This window comes from Equus przewalskii, chromosome 5, assembly GCF_037783145.1.
Source record: "Equus przewalskii isolate Varuska chromosome 5, EquPr2, whole genome shotgun sequence".
NCBI lineage: Eukaryota > Metazoa > Chordata > Mammalia > Perissodactyla > Equidae > Equus > Equus przewalskii.
In genome coordinates this window covers 23,646,762-23,659,351 of record NC_091835.1, presented here as the reverse complement: position 1 = coordinate 23,659,351, position 12,590 = coordinate 23,646,762, and the positions used below count along the sequence as shown (strand labels likewise).

At 49.4% G+C, this 12,590-nt stretch overlaps 1 protein-coding gene across 3 annotated transcripts in view; it reads left to right on the top strand.

Annotated features, from left to right (window-relative positions):
- RAB17 (RAB17, member RAS oncogene family) overlaps nt 1-12,590 on the top strand; it is a 36,554-nt gene that overhangs the window by 13,493 nt on the left and 10,471 nt on the right. For all 3 annotated transcript variants that reach the window (XM_070618710.1, XM_070618712.1, XM_008507018.2), the window contains exon 2: nt 5,640-5,799. In XM_070618710.1, the coding sequence (XP_070474811.1) occupies nt 5,643-5,799 (157 nt within the window). In that variant the 5' untranslated portion in view covers nt 5,640-5,642. The remainder of the gene's footprint in view (nt 1-5,639; nt 5,800-12,590) is intronic.

The window sequence follows — 12,590 nt, the reverse complement described above, 5'->3', positions numbered from 1 at the left end:
GCATGTGTGTTTGTGTCTGTGTGTATCTGCATGTGTCTGTGTGTGTTTGTGTGTTTGTGTCTGTGTGTATTTTTTGTGAGTGTCTGTGTGTGTCTTTGTGTGTTTGCACGAGTGTCTGTGTGTGTGCCCTCATGCACACAAAAGGGCACAGTGAGAGGCCAGGAGTTTGTTCTATGTGGCCCGAGGTGGCCTTGTTTGGATCCTGATTTCTTGCTAGGTAGGTCAGGCTCCCAGAGGGAGATTCCTATTTAAATAGTGGCCTTCGGGAAAATTCCAGTTAAAAGCCTTATACATGAACCGCTGGTAATGAAGCATCATTTGGGGAGTCACTTTGAGGGACGCATTTCAAAGGGATCAAGATGCTCCGTTCATGCAGGCTGACATTTGAGCAAACAGCTGCGCAGTATCTCGGTGCTCCCTACACCCGGGCGAGGGACATCAGGACAATGGACTCAGCAAACCGACCCTTCCCTGGAAACTCCCCTCCTTACAAAAAAAAAGGCTAGTTTGGATTTGCAATCGTTTTTCCCTTTGGTGACAGGGAGATGAGCTTGTGAGAAATGGAGAAGCCCCAAATCACGATGCGTGGAGAGGGTCTCCAGAACCCTCAGCACGAATACCGCGTCCCTGAGAACACCTTTGTGTTCAGAAAGACTTCAGACAACCCCATCTTGATCGAAGTCTAGAGGCGGCTCAGGTGTCACGTTTTCAATTTGCTCTCTGAACAGAAGGCGCCAAGCTCTGATTATCGACAGCTTACAACGTGTAATCATGCAAAAAGTTATACACGAAAATGCTTCCTGCAGTCTGACTTATTACAGAAAGAAGATGAAAGCCAAGCAAAAAGCCAGCAACAGCAAAATGATTCAGCAAGTTGCCATAGTTGTAGGAACGTTACATGGTTGTTAAACATATATGTGTTGAATGTGTATATAGCATATATAGTGATGTGGAAAACTGCCTTTGATATAATGTGAAGATTTTTTTTTTAAAGGTAGCATACGTAGTTTTATGTTAAAACTATGGTTGGTTTGTTTTTAAGATTCATAAAAAAAAAAAAAAAAACTAGAAGAAAGTAGGCAAAGTACCTGCCCTGGTTGTAGTAAGGGTGTCGGCTTATGGATAATTTGAGTTTTTTCATATGGACAATGACGTGTTTACATTTATGGTAGAATAATATCTTTAAACAAAGAGATGTATCATTGTCAAAGGAATAAGATGCTGGTTTGTGTTGTCACAGTAATGACACATTCATTCGTATTCCACCTATTTTTTTAATTCAGACATGTTTTGGGCTAAAGATTTTCTTGACTTAAGAGTTTTATTAATCTGGGTGAATAAATGGCAAAGAAAACTTGAAGGGATGTCTCCAAATACTTGCCAAAGCATTGCTGTAGGTGTGTGAGAACTTTCTTTCTTTGTAAGATTACGGCACAGATCAATGGAATAATTCTTCTAAGCACGTGCCTTCAGTACTTCCAGCGAGAAACAAGGTATTAGCTTGGGGTGGCACAGAAAGCTCGGAAATTGCATTCTTAAAAGTGTTCCTTTTTTCTGGCTTAATTGAGATATAGTTGACATATAGCATTGTGTAAGTTTAAAGTGTATCACATGTTGATTTGATACATTTATATGTTGCAAAATGATTGCCACCATAGTGTTAGCTAACGCCTCCGTCCTGTCATATAATTACCATTTCTTTTTTGTGGTGAGAACATTTAAGATCTACTGTCTAGGCAATTTTCAAGCATCCAATACAGTATTATTTCCTAGAATCACCATGCTGTGCATTAGATCTCCAGAACTTGCTCATCTGTTATCACTGGAAATCTGTACCCCTTGACCAATATCTCCTCATTTTCCCCACCCCACACACCCTGGAAACCATCACTGTATTCTGTTTCTCTGAGTTCGGCAAAAAAAAAAAAAAAAAAAAAAAAGCGTAATTTATAAGTTAGAGCTTATGTTGTTTTGATCAATGAGTCCAGGCCGGCGGCTGCCAGGACAGGCTTATTGTACCGCTGTTCTTAATGTGGGAGTTCGTCATGCCGCTCTCTGTAAGTGGCTGAAATCATGCTCGCCCCCACTGGATCCAGTGTGAACATGAAGGCAGCCTGCTCTGGCTTTGAATTCTGTGTCTTTGTTTTAGAAAAGATTTTGGGCCTCTCTGTGAGAGGGGGATGACACCAGGGCCCTGGAGGCTCCTTGCTCAGCTTCCACAGAAGGCTCTGTGCAGCCCAAGAGTGCAGGGGTCCAGGAGCATCCCACTCTGCTCCTCTGTGAAGGTGGCCAGCCCCTTAGGCTCGGTCAGTCCCACCCCCGCAGCCTCATCTGAGTTCCTGTGCAGGGTGGCCTTAAAGAATGTAACTTACAGCTTTTCTCGGCCACTCGGGGCTGAGCGGCCAGTTCGAAGGCGCTCTCAGTGCCTGCTGGAGGCCCTTCTGTTCTTTCTTTACTCAGTTACTCAGATTCACTGCTGCCTGGGGTTTGACTGGCTGTGCAAACCACATGGTGGAAACAGCATGTCTGCCCAGTCATGCCTTCTTGCTAAGCTCTTCCCATGTGTGTTCATGAGATATTGATATTGATGAGCAACTACTGTGTGCTCAATGAGTACTCTCCTTGCTCTTGTGAGAGGTTACAGCCCAGCAAGAGAGATCAGTCATTAAAAAATAATGCTACGAATTAAGGGAGAGTCAACAACCGAGATAACGTCAACCAAGAAGAGGAACAGGGAGCTGTGGGCCCCATGATGGCAGAGACTTTTGTCTGTTTTATCAGCTGCTATTTATGGGGACTGGACACGTGATCAGGGGTATGGGCGGCAGCTGCGAGACCAGACAGGCGGCTGAGGAGGGAGAGAGATCCGCATCAACCTCAACAGAGGGAAGCGAGCCGATCTGGCAGCTTCACCAGAAGGGAAAGCCCGTGGTTTATTTGACGATGGAGCTGACGGGCCGTCTCTGGAAATAGCCGCACTTTGCGACACCATCTTTTTATTATCCTTTCTGAGGCTTCCTTCAGAACTCTGGGCTCTGATTTGCCACTTGGCCGGCAGAGTTGAATGGCTAGGCTGTAAATTCTAATCCTGGAGGGCCAGCTGGCTTTTCCTGTGCTTTCCCGTTTGTCCATGTTGTTTATTTTACTATGCCTTCGAGCTCAGTTTTCTGCCAGCGGGTCAGAAATCTGTGGAGGAATTGCTTTGAGTTCTTGCATGGGTAGACAGGTTCTGGAGAGGAGAGTGGTCCCTCTAGGACCCTCACCTGGGTGCCGGGTCTGTGAACTGAGAAGGCCTGGGCTGCTGTCTGGAGCGTGTTGCTCCTAGAGCCACCCCCCAACCCCCAACCCGACCCAGCTGACTCTCAGGGAGATCCTGCTCTCTCTCAAGTCACTCATGTCCTGCCGCAGGCTCCAAGAAATTGTCCTCTGTTGGGGCAAATATTTGAAAACACTGATTTTTTTTTTTTGTGAGAAAGATTGGCCCTGAGCTAATGTCTACTGCCAATCTTCCTCTTTTTGCTTCAGGAAGACTGTCTCTGAATTAACATCTGTACTGGTCTTCCTCTATTTTATGTTGGATGCCGCCATGACTTGATGAGGTGTGTGGGTCTGTGCCCGGGATCCGAACCCTTGAACCCTTGGCTGCTGAAGCAAAGCATGTGAACTTAACTACTTAACTCCTACACCACCGGGCTGGCCCCTGAAACACTGATTTTTGGTGGGTCATTTGCCCTTCCTCTGTGTTTCCACAGTACCCCGTGTTTCACTTCATTCGTTCATCCCTCAGGTATTTATTAAGCACCTACTATGTGAGAGGCGCTTTTCCCAGCCCTGAAGAAAACAGATAAAATCACAGCAGCGTTGGTTCTCAGCCTTGGCAGATCATGAAATAACCTGAGCAGCTTTAAAAAAACATGGGTGGAAAATTTAAAACTTTGTCTTCCTATTCCTTCTCTGCAACACGTCCACTGCCACCACTAAGCGTCATAGTTGATGGCAAAACTCGAGGGTCTCCGGTATAAGACGGGGCTCCAGACACACTTTCCAACAACCACCAGCTCTGCTGAGTTGCACCCCTTTTCCCCAAGGAGTGGAAGAGCCCGGGAGCCCTTCTCTGCCAGACCTTGTCGCTCTCCAGTCACTTTCTGTTTGGAACAGTCTCGTTGGTGTCTAGTCCTCAGTCCTGTTTGTTTGGAGACTTTGATCCCAAACTTGCTTCTTTTCCTCTTGTGCCCACAGGGCAGACCAGAGCTGGCTGCGGCTGCTCTTCCAAATCCATTCGCTTCCTCCCTTCCCACCCAACCCTTGAGGGGCCACCCTCTCGAGGAGGGAGAGGAGACTCTGCTCATAGGACTGGCTTTCCCCGTGGTGGGTTTGGATATTTTTTAGGGGAAGTTTCTCTCTCTAGAAGCAGTCTAGATAATAAACTAACGCAAAGTGAAAACCTTAGGATGCCACTGTTTTGCAGCCCCCTAATGAAATAGTCAAGCAAGGAGTGGTCTTCAATGACCACTAACATCGCAAAGAGCCCACTGGACAGTATTCAGCTCCTGGGGAAATGCACACCACGTTCACGAAGCACACTTGCTGAAAGATAGCCTGTGTCTGAGCAGATTCCTGTGCTGAGCCACCAGGCTATAGAAAATGCAAAGTTCACAGGAACATATTCAGTGACAACACATGGATGCAATCAACAAAATCTACTTGCCCAAACTGCAGGACGATCTGACTTCTTTGAGAAATAAATTGCAAAGAAAAAAAGAATATATGTATATATATTGGGATTTGCAGATGAAACAATAGGGTGTCTGGGATTTGCTTCAAAGTAACCTTTGATGGGGGTAGGGTTTGGGGGTGTGGGTTTCTGTCTTGTGGGGAAAGAATGTTGGCCACAGCAGATTATTGTGGAAATGGATGACGGATGCATGAGGTCCATCGGAATGACCTCCATTCTCTCTGTTGTGGTATGTGCCTGAAATTGTCTATAATGAAAAAATATGCAGGGTTTGCCCAAATTTGTTTTGATCACAGAGCTATTTTTCTCCAGGGCTTATCACTGTGGGTTTTGAGACTTTAGATACAATGAGAAGGGGTAAAATGTTTTGAGATCCTTGAAACACCAAGTTTTTTTAGATAGTTGTTTCTGGAACATCAACCTTTTTTTGGTATTTTGTTTGAAACACTGACTTTAATCCATAAACCAAAACCTGAGAGAGCATTTTATCTGCCAGGTGCTTCAGATACTTTGTGGAATAAGTAATAGATTTTTAAACAGTGAGAATTAGTGGAATGAGGACAATAAGCCAATGTGACAAGTAGCACGCAATCATTATTTGTCAGAGTGTGCAGCGTTAATTATGCTGTGGCCCCTGCTGGGCACCATTGACACACTTTCCAAGCCTACACAGCATCATTCCTCACAACAGCCCTACCATGCAGCTATTGTTCACCCCGCTCTAGAGATGAGAAGATGGGGTGCAGAGTGGAGCGGGGTGTCAACCCAGGCATCTCGGACTTGGTGCTCTGTTCCGCTCAAGGCTGTACTGCATTGGACCAGGGAAACAGCGTCCTTGGTGGTGACTTGCTAAGATTCTTTGGCATCAGACATTCAACCTCCTTCAAATGCTGTCTCTTTGCAGGGCATGGCACAGGTGGCTGGGGCCTCCTGCCCTCGGGCTGCTCCGGGCCAGCCCTTTGTGTTCAAGCTGGTCCTCCTGGGAAGTGGCTCTGTGGGCAAGTCCAGCTTGGCTCTCCGGTATGTGAAGAATGACTTCAGGAGTACCCTGCCTACCGTGGGATGTAAGTGATGGCACAGGGTGCCCTTTGTCAATCTCCAAGCTGAGAAGCTGGGGCTGTGGACCATGTGTGGGGCACATGGGGACGAGGCCGCTTGGGAATTTCCCAGCTCTCCTGGAGCATCAGGCTGCGCCCAGCAGGTGCAGTGAGGGGTTTCTGTCCATCTGCATCAGGCAAACATGCAGAACCCGGCACGGTCAGGTTTCAGCTCAGCCGGAGTCCTCAGGGGTGCTGATTCAGGGTCAGGGTCGCTGGCCCCAGAAGGGTTGGGTGTGTGAGGGATTATGCCCATGGGAGGGCAAGCCCCTAAGGCCCCCCAGGCTCTGCCACTCAGCCACTTAGACCAGCTGCATCTCACCCTGCCCGGTCGCCCTCCTGCTGACACCACTTTCCTGGATTGTTTATCTAAGAGCAGCTCCCTTTCTGCCTGGCCTCAGTTTACCAGCCTGGTAGGGGTTGAGGGGGGCAGAGGAAGGGGTGGTGGTGGGAGGGGCAGACCCGCTCACTGCGCTTCTTAAAGGGGCTGACACGGCATGGCTCTCAGAGGTCTTCGGAGCATCTGCTGGGCTGTCAGCCTCCACATCCTGCCTGGGGGTGAAAATCCCGTTTCCCACCTGAAATACAGAAACCTAAGCCATTTTTATGCCAATCCTTCTGGGAGGCAACCGGCATGGTGGAAAGACACCTCACTTGGAGTCAGAGCTTCTGTTTCAAATTTGGACTCTGCTACTGATAAGCCTTTAGTTTCCCTGAGTCCACTCATTCATTCACTCACTCACTCATTCATTCTTTCACTCATTCATTCATTTACTCACGCATTCATTTATTCACTCATTCACTCACTCACTCACTCATTCATTCATTCATTCACTCACTCATTCATTCTTTCACTCATTCATTCATTCGCTCACTCATTTAGCAAGCGTCTGCTGGGCATGGCCTCTGTCCTAGGCCTGTGTCAGGTGTAGAGGATTCTAAACAAGCTAAACAGACACATCAGACATAGAAACAACACAAAATGCTACTTGGGATCCTCGATCTTCTCAGGAAGATGGTTCCTAAGAACCCCGAGGGATACAGGGGGCCGAGGGGATCTGTCAGGGTCAGGCCCCCAGAACTGGTGGCGGGAGAGGCAGAAGGAGGGGTGAGGGGCTGGCTCCAGGACGGGAACTCAGGGAGAGCTAGTGAAGACTAAGGATTCAGTCTGGCTGAGAGGGGCACAGTGTAACCTTCTCCATCCTCAGGAAGATCGACACCACTCACCCACACTATCGGACTGGGCTTAAAAAACCAAAACAGAAGGGGCCGCTCTCTGCTTTGGTGGCCCGGGTTTTGCGGGTTCAGATCCCAGGTGTGGACCTACACCACTCGTCAGCCGTGCTGTGGGGGCGTCCCACATACAACATGGAGGAAGACTGACACAGATGTTAGCTTGGGGAGAATCCTGCTCAAGCCGAAACAAAAACGAAAGCAAAAGAAAAACGCAGCAAAGTCCTGAGTCTGGCCTCAGGGGGCTTCAGTTGAGAGCAGAGACCACAGAAGGGGGCCTGGCCAGGCTGGGGTATCGAGGGCTGTGCACTGGGTATGTACCCGGCTGACTGGGATCCAAGATGATGGAGAGAGATGGCAGGTACCAGACCAGGCGGCTCGGTCAGGGTTGGTCTTACAACAAGATGTGGGAGGAGAAGCTATGGCTCACAGGGCCCTGCCTGTTTCTGCCTGTTTAGTGGGAACACAGCCACTCCCGGCATTTGCATATCCTCATCGGCTGCTTTCTCTCTGTAAGTGGTCACCACAGTCATGGTATGTCCCTTGAAGACTGAAATATTTGCTATAGGGCCCTTTACCAAAAAAGTCTGGGATTCTTGTTCTAACTGAGTCTGTGAGAGAGAGCCGGCACCCAAGAGGTGGTGGGCAGCCACCAGTGGGCTCCTGGGAGAGGAGAGGCCAGAGAGGGTGATGTGGAGACTCATTTAGCTCAGCCTAATCGACCTGCACGTCCGCACGTGCTGGGCCCACCTTGGGGGCGGGAGGGGGCCCAGATGCCCAGCGCCATGCTGAGCCGGGGGGACAGTGCTGGCGTTGTGTATTCACAGAGCAGGGGAAAGGGAAGCTCAGACAAGTTTGCTCGCTTTCCCGAGCAAGAAGCCTGCGGGCTTAGCTCTTCCCAGTTGCTGCAGCTCATGGAAGGCGGGGGGCAAGTCCCCGCCACCCCCGCCCGCTGGGTCCTTCCATTCCAGCAAGTCAGGGGCCAGGCGTCCCCTCCCCAGGCTGCCCAAGTTGCCGGCACTCTCTTCAGGGGCTGCATGGGGGTCAAGAGGATGGACAGACCTGGGCCCAAGTTGGATGGGGGGGTCTTTGCTGGGGGAGCAGGTCTGGGTGTGCCCTCTCCTCTCCTGGTCCTCTGCCCTCCTGGGCCCCCTCCCCCAGGCCCAGGCTTATCATCTCTCCAAACCTGCTCCACAGGCTGGCTCTGCCTCTGCCCTGGGGCTGGTGCCTTTTCCCCTCTCTGGTGGCTGGGACTGGGAAGGGAGGGTATGGTGGCAAAGGCAACCGATTACATTAGATGTGGCCCCAGCCCTCAGGCTGAGGGCAGCAATTCTTCTTTGTTCCATCAGCCACAGCCCTTGCGGCCAGCACTGATGTACCCAGTGCCTACTGTGTGTGCCGGCAACTGTGCTGAGCGTTGGGGACGCAGAGGGGATGAGCCCTCCTCTGCTTCTAGGAGCTGAATCCCCTGTGGGAGGGACGGCCTCCGCCGCTTACATCCCAGGGTCTACACCCCACGCTTACCTGGGACATGATTACAACCTTTGGAGTGGGTATTTTTAGCATCATTACAGAAATAAGTAAAAAAATAATATTACTTATTTCACTTATTATAAAGTCGACACAAAATAACCAATAGCCAGTCTATAGATAAGAGAAATACGTGGAGTTTACTATGAGCCAGAGTGAGGATTATAACCTGGGAAGGACTTAGAAAGCGTTCTGGAGAAGCATGGGTTTCAGTGCAGTCTTATATCTTTTTAGAACAAAGAACATACATTAAACACACTCAGGACACATTTTCGTCAAAGTTTCAACAAGGTGTTTAGTTGCAAATTTAGGTCAACTTGACCATGATGTCAGGCAAGGGAGTAATCTGGGTGTTACCAATAGGATGTGGGAGGGAAAGCATGCCTTCTTACCTTGAGAGGGTGACTCCTTACTTTAGTGGTTAAGCAGGTGTACAGCGTATGTTTGATAGGCCATAAGTTCAAGCCAAATCAGTTTTGAGCCCGAATAGCTACCCATATACCTTACTATGTGAAAATCTCTTGTCAATGACATGATATTTATTAGTATTACGTTATTTTATTAATTATTTTTCTATTGCAATTATTATGTTTTTTATAAAAGTGGATATTTCCGCTTTTCTGATGAGGAAATGGAACATGATCATTCCTTTAATTTATGTGAAGGCAGTCTGTGTTGTCCAAAACCCCTCTGAAGGCAGACACTTCTGTTTCTTTGTTTCGCGCACGCCCTTGGCTTTATCAAGAGAACACGCTCTTGTTCACTGTGGGGGTGAGCGGGGGAGCAAGGCCTCCGCGTGGGATGGGGGTATGCACCTCCTCCTCGTGGGGGAGCTGGGAAACAGAGGCCTGCAGGAAACTCTCAGTAAATATGAGCCAACGAATGGAGGACAGAGGCCACGGGCAAGTGGCTTCTTCTCTCATCTCGATGTTTTTATCTCTGAAATGGGATGGGACCACCTTCCTACGGTGGGCCCTCCTGGAAGACTGACTTGAGGGCATCTTGAGCTGTGCATTACTGCAGGGGAGGAAGACATTTCCTCTACCCTCTGGGTCCTTCTGGCTGGGCTACACATTTAACTGACATGAGACAGAATAACAGGAGAAAATTAAACAAAGCTTTGTAACATGTATACATGGGAGACACTCAGGAAAGCTGAGTAACTTGCCAAAATGGCAGAGGTTCTCATCTTAAATATCATCTTCAGCTAAAGACAAAGGAGGACATTGGGGGCGGGGAGTCAGTTATGGGAGATGACCAGAAAAAGCACAGTAAACAAGAGTCAGGTTATCATGCAGATTTAAGTCCTTGCCTTCCACATTGATAAGAGTTTCTAGAGACAAGGTCATCTCCCTCTTCCTGGTACAGAGAGGGTGATATCTTTATAGATGGAGATTTCCCCTACAAATGTAAATGTCTCTTACTAAGGGTAACTTCTACTTGGTTTTCAGAGCTTCTCTCCTGCCTGCAGTTTCTTTAAAGTAACCAGCCCAAAATAATCCTCAAGCCAAAGAGGCACATCTTGGGGTGGCGTGTGACAATTTAACGTCGTCACAGTCCTTGTGTGTTGCTCCCCTTCTGCCAACAACCGCCCCACACACCTGAGGGCTGGGGTAGGATGGGGCCTGGTATGTCCATGTGGTGCCACCTCGGGGCAGGCCAGATTCAAGATACTCCAGCCTTCAGGAGGACGATAGATCCCTGGGCTCCCTCCAGAGGGTCTGGATCTGTTGGTGAGCGTGTGGGGTGGCCCCGCAGTGGAGAGTTACATTAGCACTGGGCACGGACCCGGACAGTGTTCCAGCCATCCCCAGGCAAGACCCCGTCCATGTGGAGGAAGCCGGATCTGGAGCCCTAACTGTGACAGACGGACTCACGAACCAGAAGCAGAGCCAGAGTGAGCATCCCAGGTGGGCACAGCCTCCTGGGGGCTTGGCCTGCTGGGAGGAGACCAGAAAAACCCTGCAACTCCCACCACTCCCAGCCACCATGGCTTCCAGTCCTGCCACAGGAGGGGACCTGGCAGGGTAGGTGGGCAGCTCCAAAGAGTGACCACTGTGGGCAGGGGACTTGGACCACCAAGAGCTCCTGAAGGCCCCTGGGCTCCCACAGACCCCACATCCTTGAATCCCAACTGGCTACAAGACAGGACTTCTGGCCCATTTCCCTGTGCCCGCACTTTGTTGGTGACATCTTTTGGAGGGACAGTGACATCTAGTGCTCATGTGCATATTTACTAGCAGAAGCCAAAACGAATCCTGGACCCACTGGGCCTGGCGTGGGAAGGAAAAGGCACTGTCACAGTCAGCCTGGCCACATCTCACGTCCCTTCGAAACTGAACTTTGCTGAGGCCCCAAGAAGAAGTTATCCGTTTCGTATTCCCTTCAACCAGCGATCGGCTTATAACTTTTACAGAAAAGACGAATCCTACAAAGAGGGCCTAAATGAGCAGAATCAGCAGTTTCTCTAACTTAAAAGGTAAAAAAGCAAAACCACTTTTATCATGTTAACCTTGAGTAGAGACACTTTTTAATTTGGGGCAATAAAACAGAAGCTGGAGAGCAGCCCCAGTTAATTCTTACGTCATTCATTGCCCACTAGGGGTTTATTCAGCTCTCCAAGTGGGAAGCACTCCAGCTGCCAGAAGCCCCCGGAGAGAGAACAGAGCTGAGCTCTCCGTAGTTCAGAGGCTGGAACGAGGGCAGGAAGTGTCCCCCCGTCACTGGGGCACCTGTGCTGAGGTCTGCGATGGGATCAGGAAAGGAAGGAGGCCTGCTTTGTGTCGTGATGGGGGCCACTCTATAAAATGGAGGCCAGGTGGTCCCAGTTCAGACGATAGTCCGATAAAATTGTGCCCATGTGTTATCTCCAACAGCGTATTCTAGAAATGTGAAAAATTCCTGGTTCTTGGCCTGATCCGGCCCCCACACCCCACCTTGTTGCCAATATGATTTCAGGCAAAATCTCCAAGTCTGTCTGGATTTCTTGGAAGTTTGGTTTTTGACCGATTTTTGGCATTAGCTGGGAAGATGTCAAAACATGGTCTGTGGCGTCCTGAAGAAGGAAGATAACAAATGTGGGCTCTTTTTCCGGGTTGGAGCCAAGGAGTCCATGGGGCCGGGGGTGGAAGATTGCTTCGGAGACCCTTCCAGGGCCACCTGAGGGTCTCGTGTTTCTCTCTGAGAAGGACAAGTTTCTGCCATCTGTAAATATGCGGTCACTCGCGTCTCGTCAGTGCTTGAGCTGAGAACCCTGCACTCCTTGGACATTTGGGGGGATTTTACATCCATTTAAAGTCAACCACCAGCCACCATTTTCAAAGTGGAAAAGGAAAACATCAGAAGCTAAGATTGCTAAATGGAGGAGGCAAACCTGAGTTTTACGTCCATGTGTCACCTGGCAGTGACAATTTCTAGGATCCAGCCGAGACCAAACTCAGAAACGTGACTCGACAGGATGGAAAACAGACAGAGGATGTGGACAACAGGTTGATGTTCCTGGACGGTGAGTCAGGAGAGCAGAGAGAGGGCGGCAGAGGGACAGAAGCCTCATGTCCCAGACTCCGTGCTTCCTCTTTTCTAATGGGTTTGACAACCGCCCCGGGAAGAGAGCACCACTGGCTCCGGGTAAAGAGGAGGAAACTGAGATGTAGCAGGTTTAAGCAAGCGGACAAAGTTCACGCAGCTGATGGACCTTTGTCCAACACCCGTGCACGGCCTTCAAACTCACGTCATCGTCAGTCCTGATGCAGCACCTGTTACGTGAAGTGGCTTATGTTCCATCCTGACAGTGGCCCCATGTGAGCCAGGAGCCATCAGTCCTCCTGTTGAGATAAAGACTGCAGCTTTGTGTGACCGAGTGTCAGAGTCTGTTCCAGCCGCCGTGACAAAACACCACTGACTGGATGCCTTGAACAACAGAGACTTATTCTCACCATTCTGAGGCTGGAAGTGCAAAACCAAGATGCTGGCAAGGGAGGTTTCCCTCTGAGGCT